Source organism: Neophocaena asiaeorientalis, unplaced genomic scaffold (assembly GCF_003031525.2).
Source record: "Neophocaena asiaeorientalis asiaeorientalis breed wild unplaced genomic scaffold, Neophocaena_asiaeorientalis_V1.1 scaffold648, whole genome shotgun sequence".
Lineage (NCBI taxonomy): Eukaryota > Metazoa > Chordata > Mammalia > Artiodactyla > Phocoenidae > Neophocaena > Neophocaena asiaeorientalis.
The window spans coordinates 5,073,024-5,086,477 of NW_020172781.1; the positions used below are offsets into that span (position 1 = coordinate 5,073,024).

Below are 13,454 nucleotides of genomic sequence, written 5' to 3' on the forward strand. Positions count from 1 at the left end.
GCTCCCGTTTGGCCCAGCGGTGGCTTCCACAGCCAAAATCCTGCCTCTTGGGGTGGGGGGGAGCCGGTTTGAGAAAAACAACGATTGTTTGGGGTTTGATCAGTGGTTTCCAGGAGGGATCTGTGCTTATTGTGTTGGCACGTAAAGCTGTTTTGCGGCTGGAGGGAGCAGGGCACGGCTTCTAATCCAAGGCAGGACTCCGTGTGAGTCTCGGCCCGGGGCTTCCCCGTTTCCTGAGCACTTGCTCTGTGCCAAGCCTGTGCCAGGCTTCACCGCAGGGCAGCTCCAGGGACTGCAGAGGCAGCCCCGGGCCCACCGCTGACGAGCTGGTAGCTCAGGGGAAGCTCATCAATCTTCCCCCCACCCCACCCCCCCACCCCGCCTCAGTCTCCTCTTCTGAGTTAAGAACTAATCCCCCTGATGGGATTGTTGTAAAATTTCCACGAGCACCGTGCAGCTGCTTCGCTAGACCCGGCTCACGGTCAGTGATGACACAGCTGCTTTGTAATTCTCTACCCACCACCTCCACCCACCCACCCCACCATGAGAAAGGTCTGCAGAGGACAGGGGATCCCCCATTTATGGGGAGTAAGGAACTGACGCTGGAGGTTAAGGTGTCCCATGTCACACAGCCAGTGGGCGGCCCAGGGATCGGGGGGCACGCCCGGGTCTGTCAGCCCCTGGAGCTCCCGTGCAAGGTGATCCTGCCCCCATGGAGGGGTCCCCCAGTGACCCCAGGTGGATCGCCGCTGGACTTAGGGACTCACTTTCCCCCTGTTCCTTTTCTGTTCAATCTGTCCAAGGCCTCCCTGGGTTGTTTCTGCCCGGTGTTGTGAGGAGGCCACAGGCTAAGTCCACCAGCTTCTTGGCCACGTTTGGGGAAGCAACTGGCGGGTCTGGAGAACAGCTCCAGACATCTCTGGACTCCTTCACTGTCAACCAGAGAGCGGCTGGACAGGTGCTCAGGCAGGGCCGAGGGGGACAGCGGGGGAGGAGGAAGGGGCACATCCTGCTCTCGCCTCCGGTAGCCCTTCAGTCATTTGCTGCCATCAGGGGTTTGCAGGCCAACCAGGGGTTGCCAGGCCAGGTTCACAGCAGCACAGCACTGACCTTGAGTTACAGCCCCGTCTGAGGGCCCACTTGGCCTCGCGCGGAACGTGCACACAGAGCAGACGGCCGTGAATGACCGTGTTGCTCCCTCGCATTGAAGAGCAACAGCAGACCCTTAGTTTGCACGTCCTTCTGTGTTTACTTCTTTCTCCTCTTAACCGTCACAACCCTGGGATGTTGGTGATCCTCTGAGGTTAATGGAGGTGACTCATTTACCCGATTTCACTCTGAGCCTCTTTCTTCTTTTTTTTTTTTAACCCTCACGTTTAAGAAATGTGTCATAAAAGTAATAACACAGCATTAGAAGACTTATTTTAAAAACTGACCTGTAATCTCTCTGACCTACACAAATATTTCCAATTTTCTGGCATCTCCCCAGCTTTATTCAGGTGCGTTACGTGTTTACATGGTCACGTTAGTGTGTATAAGTCTTTATCGACTCTCTACTTTGATCCGCGTTATTTCCCTACGACGTAAGTAGGAGAGGGTGGGGTTTCTTATTTGACAGATGGGGAAACACAGACAGAACATCCGTGGCATGACCAGGTTCGCCAGGAGAGCTGGGACACTAGGACCATGATAGGATTCCAGGTCCAGACCCCCTTCCCATGTCTACGATATCCTCATCACATGACAAAGTTGTTTATGTGATCCCACATGGATCATACGTGCAGGATGCCATATGTACGGGAGCCATGATGACTTAGGGTCCTAAGGCTATTTCCGTCATTCTCGAATTTCTTGGGGGTAAATGAACTGAGAGAGGCTTTACCCAGGTGAGCCCCTGGTGTCCACCCGGGCCTTGGACTGCCCCTTGCTGGCTCCCCACCCCCTTCCTCCCAGGACCCTTGGGCACTGGCGTCTGCTGACCTTCCCCTGCCTTCCTTCCCCAGCAAACAACGGCACAACAAGCTGTGGCGCCAGCAGCCTGTGGATGACCCAGCGGGGCCTGGGGACTTCCTGCCAGAGACCCTGGACGGCACCCCGGAAGCCCAGCCACCCTGCCTGGACGCCGCCGCCCAGCCTGGGTTCCCAGGCAGCGGGACCCCGGGGGGACCCGCTCTCCCCTGCTGTCTCCGGCGACTCTCAGACCCCCTGTTGCACTGCCCCAGAGATGAGACGGGCGGCTGGGTCCACCTGGAGGATCTGGAGAGGGATGCTCTGCTGGAAGAAGCCGCTCAGCCGGCAGAGGCATCCAAGCCGGCCGGACACGCCCCAGGAGGTCCTGGACTCTGTGAGAAGGAAGTGAAGAAGAAACTAGAGTTTGGGAGCCCCCACGCCCGGGGTGGCGCGTCGCCGCAGGTGGAGGAGATGGAAAGGGAGGAGGCCCCGGGAGCAGGGAAGTGGGGGCAGCCTGTTACTGAGCTCGATAACCTGCTGAATTGGGAAAACCTAAATAACAACAACAGCAAGAGGAGCTGCCCGGACGACTTCGAGGTAGGCCTGGGGCCGCGAGGGGGTGGCGGCACGCACGCCGTTTCTGCCCCGGGGGCAGCCCCCCCAACAGCTGCCTCTGCCAGCTCAGTGGGTGGCTTTCCGCGCGATTCTGCAGGCCGATGGGGATGGTAGACGACGGAGGACCCGGGACCCCTGGGGAATGGTGATCATCCCCCATGCCCTCCTCACCCCGGTGCCTCATTCACGTCCGAGGCAGAGTTTCAAAATCTTTCCTTTTTTCTTATGTAAAACATAAAACACGTAACTTATGGGAATTTCCTGGCGGTCCGGTGGTTAGGACTCCGCGCTTCCACTGCAGGGGGCCCAGGTTCTATCCCTGGTCAGGGAATTAAGATCCCGCATGCCACAAGCCATGGCCAAAAAACCCCCACAAAACATATAACTTATCACTCAGCTTCAGCCTTTACCAATGTATGGCTTTTCTTCCTTTCATCTCACCCCCATCTGCGTTCCCATACCCTGGATTCTCCTGAAACAAATCAAATCCCAGATCTGTCGTTTCCATCCCAAATGCTTCCGTTTATAACCTAACCATAACACCGTTGCCACCTTGAAAAAGCCGACATCATCAAGCATCTAGTCTTGCAACTCAGACTCTAATGCTTAATTAACTCCAGCAGTCCCTTGTAGCTCTCACACTTGGTGGGTTATTTGCCACAGGGCTTTTGCCTCAACCTGCCGCTTGCTCAGAAAATCAAGAATTCCTCCAGCCTTTTTCCTCCTCCAAGTGGCCCACGCGTGGAGGCTGGTTTCGTGGAGGGACGTCCTCTGTTGCCTGGTCTTGGGTTTTGCCCTCTGCTCTGCTGCTGGCTCGCCCTGGCCCGGGGGCAGGAAGCTTCATTTCCCGTGGCCTTACCACCCACCTCCTGGGCCAGCTGTGATTCTCTAGTAAGAGCACTGGGGAGGCAGATAGAGGCATCCCCTTGTAGAGGGAGTTCGCCATCATCACGTTATAATGCAAACAAAACTGGGAAGTTAAATCTCCCGTACTGCAAATCAGGACCCAGATTCCAAACTGAATAGTAATTACTCTCGAATTTCCCTCACCACTCACCTTCCCTTTAAAGAGCAAATGCCCATCAAGATAGATGATATAAAACCTCTCTGTCCGGGACAGTGGTACCTCAGTTGGTCCGAGATGACGTAGCTGTGAGTCGTAGAATGGGGACCACGAGAGAAGCCTGGATAAGAAGATAAACGAAGGACCCAGCCTTCCTTTTCTGGCCAGAGTGTGGATGGGTGACATTATCTAGGGAATAGGACCTAGAGACAAGCATCCATTCACTTGTTCAAGTTGTGTTTATTAACTCCGGGGCCAGATTGGTGAGGGGGTACAGCTGTAAGGTAGCTCAACACACGTGGTCTTACAGGGAGATGGGAGGTAAACATGTAAGGATGTAACAAAACATACAGGTGGTGCTCGGTGTGGTGACACAGGTAAAGTGGGAGGGGAGGGGATGAGATGGAGCTGGCCGCGCAGAGAGCCAGGAGGAGAATCTTCTGGGCCCCAGGCCCCTGAGGGTGGAAAGCTTGGCCTGGTTGAGGGGCAGTGGCTGAGGCGCAGTTGGGCAGGTGGCCGGGCACGCGGGGCCTTGGGGCATGATGTCAGGGCCCTGCGCGTTTCCTCCCAGGGCGCTGGGAAGCACGGGAGGGCATTAGGTGGTTGGTGACAAGGCCCCTCTGGCAGTGGTCTGCAGGCAGACTGATGGGGTGAGATGGAAGCCAGGCATCTGAGATGGGGGTGGCTCAGAGGATGGGACAGGGACCGAAATGCACAGCTTAGGAGGCATCCAGAGACAGGGCCCTCGGAGGGCAGGGACTGTCTTGCTCGTAGCCCCTGCGCCCAGTGCAAGGCCTGGCACAGGACAGGCGCGCTCCCTAAGTAGGAGCTGGATGAATGAATTCCCTCCTCCCTTGTCTCCCCATGAGCTCTGAAAGGTGCTCTCAAATCTCCCACCACGGTAGATTTTACCACGGTTTAGAACGTTAGATTCTAAAGGTTTTAGAAGAAACAAACATATAGACACGTTGGTCAAAGCTTCAGGAAAATGTCTGTGTTTGGTCCTCACCACAGGGGTGACCAAGCCCCACTGGTCGACCTGGAAACCAGCCCCAGGAATCCTGACCAGGATAGGGTCCCGCAGGAGACCCGGCCCCCTACCTGCCCCACCAGGCGCTCTCCACACGCCCCCTTGCAAGCCTCCAGGAATCGGGGCTGGGTTTCCCATTGACTCCTCCAGGACTGGACCGGACCCTGACTCCTTAGCTTGCGGGGACCTCGGGCTGCCACACAGGATGGTATGAGTCCCTGGCACGACAGAGGAGCAGGGAGAAACCTTTTGCCAAGAAGGCTTGGTTTTCAACCGCCTCAGGAGTCTCACAGTGAAACAACTCGCGAGGGAACAGAGTCACCCTCTTGCCTCCACTTCTGCGGTTGTCGGCTGGGTCTCGGCCCAGAAGAGCAGCCCTGGTGCCTTTCGATGGGCGCATGAGGGAGTGAGGGCTTGGCCTGCCCATCAGGAGGAGGGCGGGGTGGAGAGGCCCACGTTGAGCTCACGGAGACCCCCAGTGACCAGAGGCGGGGCGTTTCTTGGGAAGTGGTGCAAACGTGCTTTCCGCTGGTGTATGAAACCCACCTCTGCCTGGCTCCCTCATCGGGGTCGTGGGCACCCGTGTTTGGGTCTGTATTAGAGTCTTTCCCGAACCGTTTCTGCCTTTTGCCACCTCTCTGTGAAGAGCACAGTTAGATGGTGGTTCCTTGGAGCCATGCTCTGTTGTACCAGACAGGAAGGGTTCTGTCTTCAGGCTGCAGACTCCAGACCTTTTCTGAAAGGGAGACAGTTACTGTGCCAGAAATGTTACTTCACTAATTCCCACGAGGCCGTGAGGGGAAAGGGTGAGGCGAAGTCACTCTGGTTTCCAGGCAACACCAGAGGCTGGAAAGGGTCATTTGCTGCAAGTGGCGAAGGCGGAGTTGAGAAGGGAGGCCCTTGGAGGCCCTGCTCCTGGCCATGTGGCCGAAGGTTTGCCCAGGATCGTGGGCTCGTAGCTTCCGGGAAGTTCGATCCAGTGTCTCTAACTCATCCCCAACCTGCATTAGTCACGGTCATATGGGTTCCGAGAGGGCTGTATCCCAGCCCCAGCTGAAGCGAGAGCACTGCCAGCCCAGTGCCTGCCCCAGCCCTGCCTCCTGCCCTTCTTGTACTTTTCGGGCTTCGGCTTGTGTCGCGCCCTCACTATGTTCTTGTCCCTTTCAGCATGATGCGATATTTGGGATCCTTAACAAAGTGAAGCCTTCCTACAAATCCTGCACCGACTGCATGTACCCTGCAGCCAGCGGGATTCCCGAGGCCTTCGGGGAGCGATGCAAGAACCCCAGTGCTCCCGCCATCTGCACCCAGCCCACCTTCCTGCCCCACCTCACGTCTTCCCCCATGGCCCACGTGGCCAGCAGGTCCCGAGCTTCAGAGAAACTGTCCTCTGACCCAACCGAAACTCCCCCATTCCTACCACCAGCAGGCTCGAGGAGGCCAGACATCAGTGGCCCTGGGGCCGGGGCTGCCCCAGAGCTACCAGCCAGCCTTTTGGAACCTTCCAGAGAGACTCACAAAGTCCTACCAAAGTCCCTCCTTTTGAAGAATTCTCACTGTGTTAAGAACGCTCCCAACGTGGAAGTAGCGAAGGACGACTTGCCACCCAAGAAAGATCCGAAGCCAGCCAAGGACCTGCGGCTCCTGTTCTGTAAAGAAGCCGAGAAACCGACAGCCAACAGCTACTTGATGCAGCACCAGGAATCCATCATCCAGCTGCAGAAGGCGGGCTTGGTCCGCAAGCACACCAAAGAGCTAGAGAGGCTGAAGGGCACGCCGGCCGACCTGGCGGCCCCCTGCAAGGATGGCCCCGCCAGCAGGCTGGAGGCCAGCATCCCCGAGGAGAACCAGGACCCGGCTCTGCCTGGCCAAGCCCAGGGCGACGAGAAGCCCGAGGCTGACCCCCCTCCGTCAGAAGGAGCCCCACTGAAGAGCCCCCCGCTCTTCCTCTGCCGCCCAGACCACACCAGTCACTTCTCAAAAGACTTCCTGAAGACCATCTGCTACACCCCGACCTCATCCTCCATGAGCTCCAACCTGACCCGGAGCTCAAGCAGCGACAGCATCCACAGCGTCCGTGGGAAGCCCGGGTTGGTGAAGCAACGCACGCAGGAGATCGAGACCCGGCTCCGGCTGGCCGGCCTCACGGTCTCGTCCCCGCTCAAGCGCTCTCACTCCCTCGCCAAGCTCGGGAGCCTCAACCTCTCGACGGAGGACCTGTCCAGTGAGGCCGACGTGTCCACCGTGGCTGACTCCCAGGATGCCAGGTTGAGCGAGTCTTCCTTCTTGCATGAGCCCCCAGTGGCCCCCAGGAACCCAACTGCAACCTCTAAACCATCAGGGAAATCTGCCCCGGAAAACTTGAAAAGCCCTTCGTGGATGAGCAAAAGCTGACCCGCCTTTGGCTGCGTTTGGACTTCTGTGATCCCTCCTTTAGTTTCACTGTGGATTTTGGTCCACCCCTTCTGTCTTGAGTTCCTTTAAATAATTGGCGTTATCCTTACTTTTCCTCCCCTCTTGCGGCAAAGGGGAGAAGAAGAAACAACAATACCTAACATACAGCACAAGAAGAAAGGGGAGCATTGGTTTTGTGGCCTGGGGGAACCAGCAGCTGTTGACCAGTAGACTCTGACTCCAGATGAGGTGTTCCGGGTGCTTCTCGTGTGATAAGAAGAGCATTTATACAGCGATGCACACACATCAAAAATCCTCTGGCACAGGGCTTCCCTGGTGGTGCAGTGGTTAAGAATCCGCCTGCCAATGCAGGGGACACGGGTTCGAGCCCTGGCCCGGGAAGATCCCACATGCCGCAGAGCAACTAAGCCCGTGCGCCACAACTACCGAGCCTGCGCTCATAGAGCTCACGCTCTGCAACAAGAGAAGCCACGACAATAAGAAGCCCGCTCACCGCAGTGAAGAGCAGCCCCTGCTCGTCACAACTAGAGAAAGCCCGTGCACAGCAGTGAAGACCCAACACAGCCAAAAAACAAAACATCCTCTGGCACAACCTGCAAAGGAATAGCTGTGGCATTGGCATCGCCACCACGGCACGTGTCCTAGCTCATTCAGGCCCTTCTGGGAAAGCTCCTGGATGGCAGTAGAAGTCCTACCTCTGATCCTGCTCTGCTTTTTATTTTTAAACTCCAGTAATGACCAAGGCTCATTCCAGGGGAAAATGCTGTGTCAGGAAAGATTTTTCCGAAAGAGAACTTTTTGTTGTGCGGTTGTCAGGACCCCAAAAAGTATTAAGACTTTTAAGGTGCCTGCACCAAACACACTGCTAGTTAAAGTGACACGAAGGCGCGAATGCTGTTGTCAGACCAACTCCAGGGTGAGTGGAGGTCCTCTGAGCGGTTGACTTGCCTGTCCTGGCGTGTTGTCACAGCTGAGTGACGTGTGTCTGGCCGGCCCTGGGGTGAGGTGGGGGGAAATGTGTGTGGGGTCCTCAGTTTGTTGCTAAAGGTCAGTCTTCAGTTGTCCCCCATCTGGGGAGAAGGACCCACAAAGTATTATTGAGTCTTATCTGCTGCGGAACCCAATGCGGTCGTGTTGTGGTTCGTAGGGACTCAAGTGTCTGGCGGGGCCGGGGATTCTGAGATGTGGGTCACCCCGTCAGGAGCCCCAGCACTCAGGTTCATTAGGTCACATGTACTCATGTTTGGGGAGGAAAAGGAGATTTCAGCAGTGAGGAACGCTCAGTCACTCTCAAGGAACAACTTAGCAGCAGCTTCTCTGAGAAGTGGGACTGGGGGAAGCCTTGGCAGATGTTTACAGTCGCCCCTTCCCGCGGTGAGAACGCTGCTTCCTGTTTCTCTGCGGCTCTTCCCAGTGAGCAGGACAGCACGTGGTCCTGAGTGGCTCTGGGAGTAGTCCCTCTACGGATCTTGAGTGGAGGGACGACTCTGGTGTTGGCCGGCAAGACAGGATGTTAAAATATTTTGGAGAGAGAGAAGAGGTCTGTTAAGTTTAATTCAGGGGTCAGCAAACCATGGTGTACGGGCTTCAAGAGCTAAGATGGTGTTTTACAGTTTTAAGGGATTATCAAAAAATTAACAAGTAGGCGACAGAGACCATGTAGCCTGCAAAGCCTAAGCTAGCTACCTTGCGATCAGGCTCTTTATAGAAAACTTTTGCCGAGCCCTGGCCGGTGAAACTAGAAATCCTTCAAGGGCCAGCCAAATTCCAAACGTGGGTAAATGAGTCGCCATCTTAACGTTGGTCAGAACTGGGCCCCCAAGAGTAGCCCAGGCAGGGTCTTCAGGAAGAAGGCTAGTCCGTATTTCAACTAGTGGCTAGAGTTTTTGCAAAAACCCTCTCTCCGGAAACTTTTTCTCCCTGGCCTTATTTTTTTTATTAAAGTATACGTTATTTTACCCTATCGGAATTTGTTTTCCCACCACTGTCAACTGAAATCAGCTTAAAAGGTGATTATCCACTTATTGCGGAAAACCCAGTTGGGTTTCCTCCTCTCTCTCAGCCAACAAGAGCACAGTCTCAAAAAATATATCAGGTTCAGTGTTTTGCCAAATTAAATTTCATGTGGTGGATCAACTTTTGTGTCAAAATAATTCTTTAAATTTGATGATGCCAGGTTTATGTTGGTTTTTTAACCATGCCTGGGTATGATATAGTTTCGAAGACCTTAATTTTGAAAGCCATAATTTTTCTTATCCAGTTAAAGGGTGGGAGGAGGATTACGAATACTAGTGGGTCTTTGGCTTTTGGCAAAGTTATCCATTCGCTGTCAGGAGCTAGTCTATCAGTATCTAAACAGACCAGGGCCCAGGTGCCCATCATCAGAGCAAACTGAAGCATTCTTGATGGATGACACTGTAGCCTGGAGAAGAGGGTGAAGGCTTTTCTCTGAGACCCAGATCAGTGGCACACAAGCATATGGCAGATTGCTATTTTAAATGTTATGCTAACAAGACAAGAGCATTCTCCCAGGCTTGGAGACACCTTGGCAAAGACAGATTCATACCGGTCTCTGAAAAGAAAGCTTACACCATAAGCTGTGCCACATCTTGACCAATGCTTCATCTGTAAGCTTAGCAGATGGGGGAAATTCCGAATGTAGGCGGCAGTGGTTTATGCTGTGAAAGTCATTGATTTTGGTGACCGCCATCTTCGTGGAATGCCTTTGTCGAACTAGGCGAGAACAAAAGCTTTCTAAATAAGCTCAATACCCTGTGAATTCAGCTGCATTTCCTCTTCCACCTCACCTTTTCCTCGCTTGCACTCTCATTCACGTGGCATGCCAAAATTAGAGCGAACTCCTCTAGGTCTTCCTCTTGCAATGATACAGGGAGGTGTTCTCATCAAGTTTTGTTGTGTCGAAGAGGAGAGGTGGTCACAGAGAGAGGGGAAACCGTGCTGCCCTTGATCGGGACCTGACCTTGCCGATTTCCACGTCTTTGTCTTGTAGCTACTTCAGGGCCTTGGAGCAATGTGCGTCATTCCATGAACTTCTTGACAACAGGGTTCTTGCCCCCAGTCTCACCTGCCTCCTTGGTCTCAGTGCAGGCACCAGTGCCAACCTCTCGGCTGCCAGACAGCTCTCTGCTGGGTGGAGGCACCCGGTCCATCAGGTGAGCAGGTTACTCTGTCCAGCTCCCTTCCGCTCCATCCCACCCTCTCCAGCTAAAAAGCATTCCAGCCCTTTCTAAAGCCTTTTCCCTCCTGGATAAGCCCAGAGGATGCCTGGGATGGAGCCACAGAGGCCATAGAATTAACATCGTCAGGACAACCCTGTACGTCGGCACTGTGCACGGGTGCCATCCCAGGAGGCTGATGGATCCCCTGCTCCCCTGGGGCCCCTGCTCCCTAGTGAGAGGAAATGCTGTCATGTAGTCGAGAGCATGTGAGTAACCTCACCCAAAGTGTCCGAAGAGCTACTTGTTGTCTGTTGGCTGGAAACGCTTGGTGCCAGAACACATCTCCCAGAACCCTGCTCTGGCTCGCCACCCGGCAGGGCTACCCCGCACCCACGCGGCCGGCACAGTGACGGCCGCCCCTTCACCTCCGGCAGGGGGGCCAGGCGGGCAGGAGATTTGTGACATCGGGACAGCGTGGTGCAGGGTCACCGGCTGCTGTCCCACCCCCAGCGTCTCCCCGACGCGGCATGCCAAATGAAGGTACTTATGGACCCCCGTGCTCAGCTACTTGGTCTTTTTACTGTCTGCTCTGCAGTTGAATACGTATGTGTACGAGTTCACTCTGCACAAATATATATATTTGAATCTGTCTATCACTTGAATCAGAGCATCACGTGCATCCCTCCTCCCTCACGTACACGCACACTGTGTCACCCGAGCTATGAAGCGGGTCACCTTGAACGGTCTGGAGCGATGCAGTGCGGTGCTGCCCTCGGTGGGTGTGGATGTGACCACCTCGTCTTTGTCTTGCGGTGGGTGCTGCAGCCCCGGCCTGTGTCGGTCTCTTAGCAGGAGTCTTAGAACCAGACCCCCGGTCCTCTGCTGTCCTTTCTGTCGGCCGCGCTGCTCACGGAGATGGCCGCTCTCCCTCCCTGCCTCCTTCCTGACACTGTAATTTACAATCGAGTGCCTTAATAATAGTTTACAAATACTGTGTATTTATGGGCAACCGTTAAGCTCTCGCCTTCTGTGATTGGATACTTTGCCTCGTCAGTGGTGGTTAGCGTTTTAGGGCTGGAGCTTGCCTGCCCCGTACTTGTGCTGGTCTGTTGTGCGGCGTCTCGCACCTGCCCGCAGCCAGGCCGGGAGCGTTGCTAGAAACGGCGCTGGCGGTTTCTGTTGGCAAGGCGGGCACGGTTTCAGCCACGGCCCGGTCCGTAGTGAGCGAGGAAAGAACGGGATTGGTTTGCTGGCCAGCCGGGGGTGGGGGGTGGCGCGGTCCAGGCTCCCCCTGGACCGCAGCCCAGCCCCTCCCCTGTTCCCCCCATCACGCAGCTGTACTTCTGTTCAGTAGAGTTTTTATTACCACCTAGGCCCCCGTTTTCCTCTCTACTGGTGTCCTGAGCTCTTTGCAACAAAATGCAGGTACAGACCGCCATCAGGGGCTCCACAAGATGGGCTGCCCTTTGGTTTTCAGAAGCCGCCAGTGGGTTCCAGTGTGTTGTGTTATGATATCAATGATTTTTTTATTATATTGTTTTTCTTCTTGTTTTTTTTATATTATATATTTAAAAGGCAGTATCTTTTGTACTGTGAATTTGCAGTAGAAGATGCATAATGCACTTTTTTTTTTTTTACTTCTGTTGGTGTGTACTGTATATAGTCTGTGTGCTTCTTGTGATGAAAATAAACTTTTTCTTTATAAATGCCTGATGACCTCCAAACTTGTGCCAAAAAGCAACAGCCTCTTCAGCCCTTGCCAGGAGACTTGGTCGCAGCTTCGTCATCATGATGGCCGGTCTTGACTGAGCACCTGCCGTATGCTGGGCCCCATGCTAAACACCTGGACATGTGAGACCAAAGAAAGAACCGGGGGAAGAAGGTCAGCTCCTGCAGGAATCATCCTTTTTCCTCCTGATCTTGCCAGTAAGGAAGAGCAGGCCCAGTTGTGGGTGGTCACTCGTATACCAAAAAAACCTGTCCCGTCCCTCCACCCCACCACCCAGGGCGAGACTTGGACGTGGGGTGGCATCTCTCCCTGCACAAGCTCTAAAGCTAGAGGTGTGCTCAACAGAACCACCTTAGCTGCTCACACGGGAGAGGGGGCAGTGGGAGCTCACTGCGGCTAACGGCCAAGGCAGGAACCCCAGGGAATCCCAGTCGCTGGACACAGCAGAGGCTCATCTCGTGCTCAGGTCACAGTCCACGGCAGGTCAGAGCTTTTGGTGGCTCTCCTCCCTTGGTGTCTAAGCCAAGTCAGGCTGCTTCCAACAGAAAACCCTGCCTTCTTGGAGTTCTGTGCATCTAGCCGTGCCGCAGGGTAAAGAGCATGGGACTCACATTCCCTCTCCACCGCCTTTGGGTGCCACACATTACATTCCAACGCGCGAGTCACATGGGTGAGCACTGACCATCTGCCACTAGTGCCTTGACGTGACCGTGAAATTCCAGTGCCTGTGGATCCAGAAAAGACTTTGTTTAGTTCACCTAGACTTACTCTGCCCCTCACCTGGACTCACAGGACCAGAATGCAAGTTTTTCACTTTACAAAAAGAATTAAAACCGTCAGGCGGACCAGATTACTCTCATTTGCCGATTACCACATTGAGCCCTTCTAGGAAAATCTACACGTGAAGCCAAAGTATGTTAGGAATTGCTTATTCAGTAGGAAATCAAAGCAAAAGGTGAGTGGCGTGACTGTACTCGTTGGTGCCACCAAGCTGTAATGCAGCCCTCTCTGTAAGAGGTTTTTGGAGCTGAACCACTGAGGGTCATGGTTCAGGACGCTCATCCTAGGAAAGGCTGGAGACACCTAACAAATTCTCTTCGGGCTGCAAACGTGAAACAGAGGCTGAGGATGGGGCCCAGCACTCTGTATGATTCCCATGGATTCCCTGGGAATTCTGATGCCATGTTTAGAAACCACTGAAATAACGTGGTGCAATTGAGTAGGCTTTCCCTTTGCTAGTTACGGTCACATTCCACACATGCGTCCTGGAGACAACACCCACCCACATCGCCCTTGCAGAATGTGGGTGTTCCCAGATCATCAGATACTCTTGCACTCAGGTCCTCGGAGAACCTTCCTATAACTGACTGCTTTGATCCTGATTTCGTCCTCCTAGTAGCAGTCCTGAGGTTGGATGTGATCCCAGGTCTCGCCGGCAGGGGGCGTGGTTGTGCAGGGGAGGAGCTGCATGCT

General features: G+C 54.5%; 1 protein-coding gene across 6 annotated transcripts in view; it reads left to right on the forward strand.

Annotated features, from left to right (window-relative positions):
• Positions 1-13,454, forward strand: part of SSH1 (slingshot protein phosphatase 1) — a 65,052-nt gene that overhangs the window by 46,673 nt on the left and 4,925 nt on the right. For 2 of the 6 annotated variants that reach the window (XM_024741561.1, XM_024741559.1), the window contains 2 exons: positions 2,004-2,547; positions 5,826-7,497. In XM_024741561.1, coding sequence (XP_024597329.1) covers positions 2,004-2,547; positions 5,826-7,052 — 1,771 coding nt within the window. In that variant the 3' untranslated portion in view covers positions 7,053-7,497. Of the gene's footprint in view, positions 1-2,003; positions 2,548-5,825; positions 7,498-10,083; positions 11,963-13,454 lie in introns of those variants that run through there. The other 4 variants (XR_003002785.1, XM_024741563.1, XR_003002784.1 and 1 more) reach the window with 3 other exon arrangements.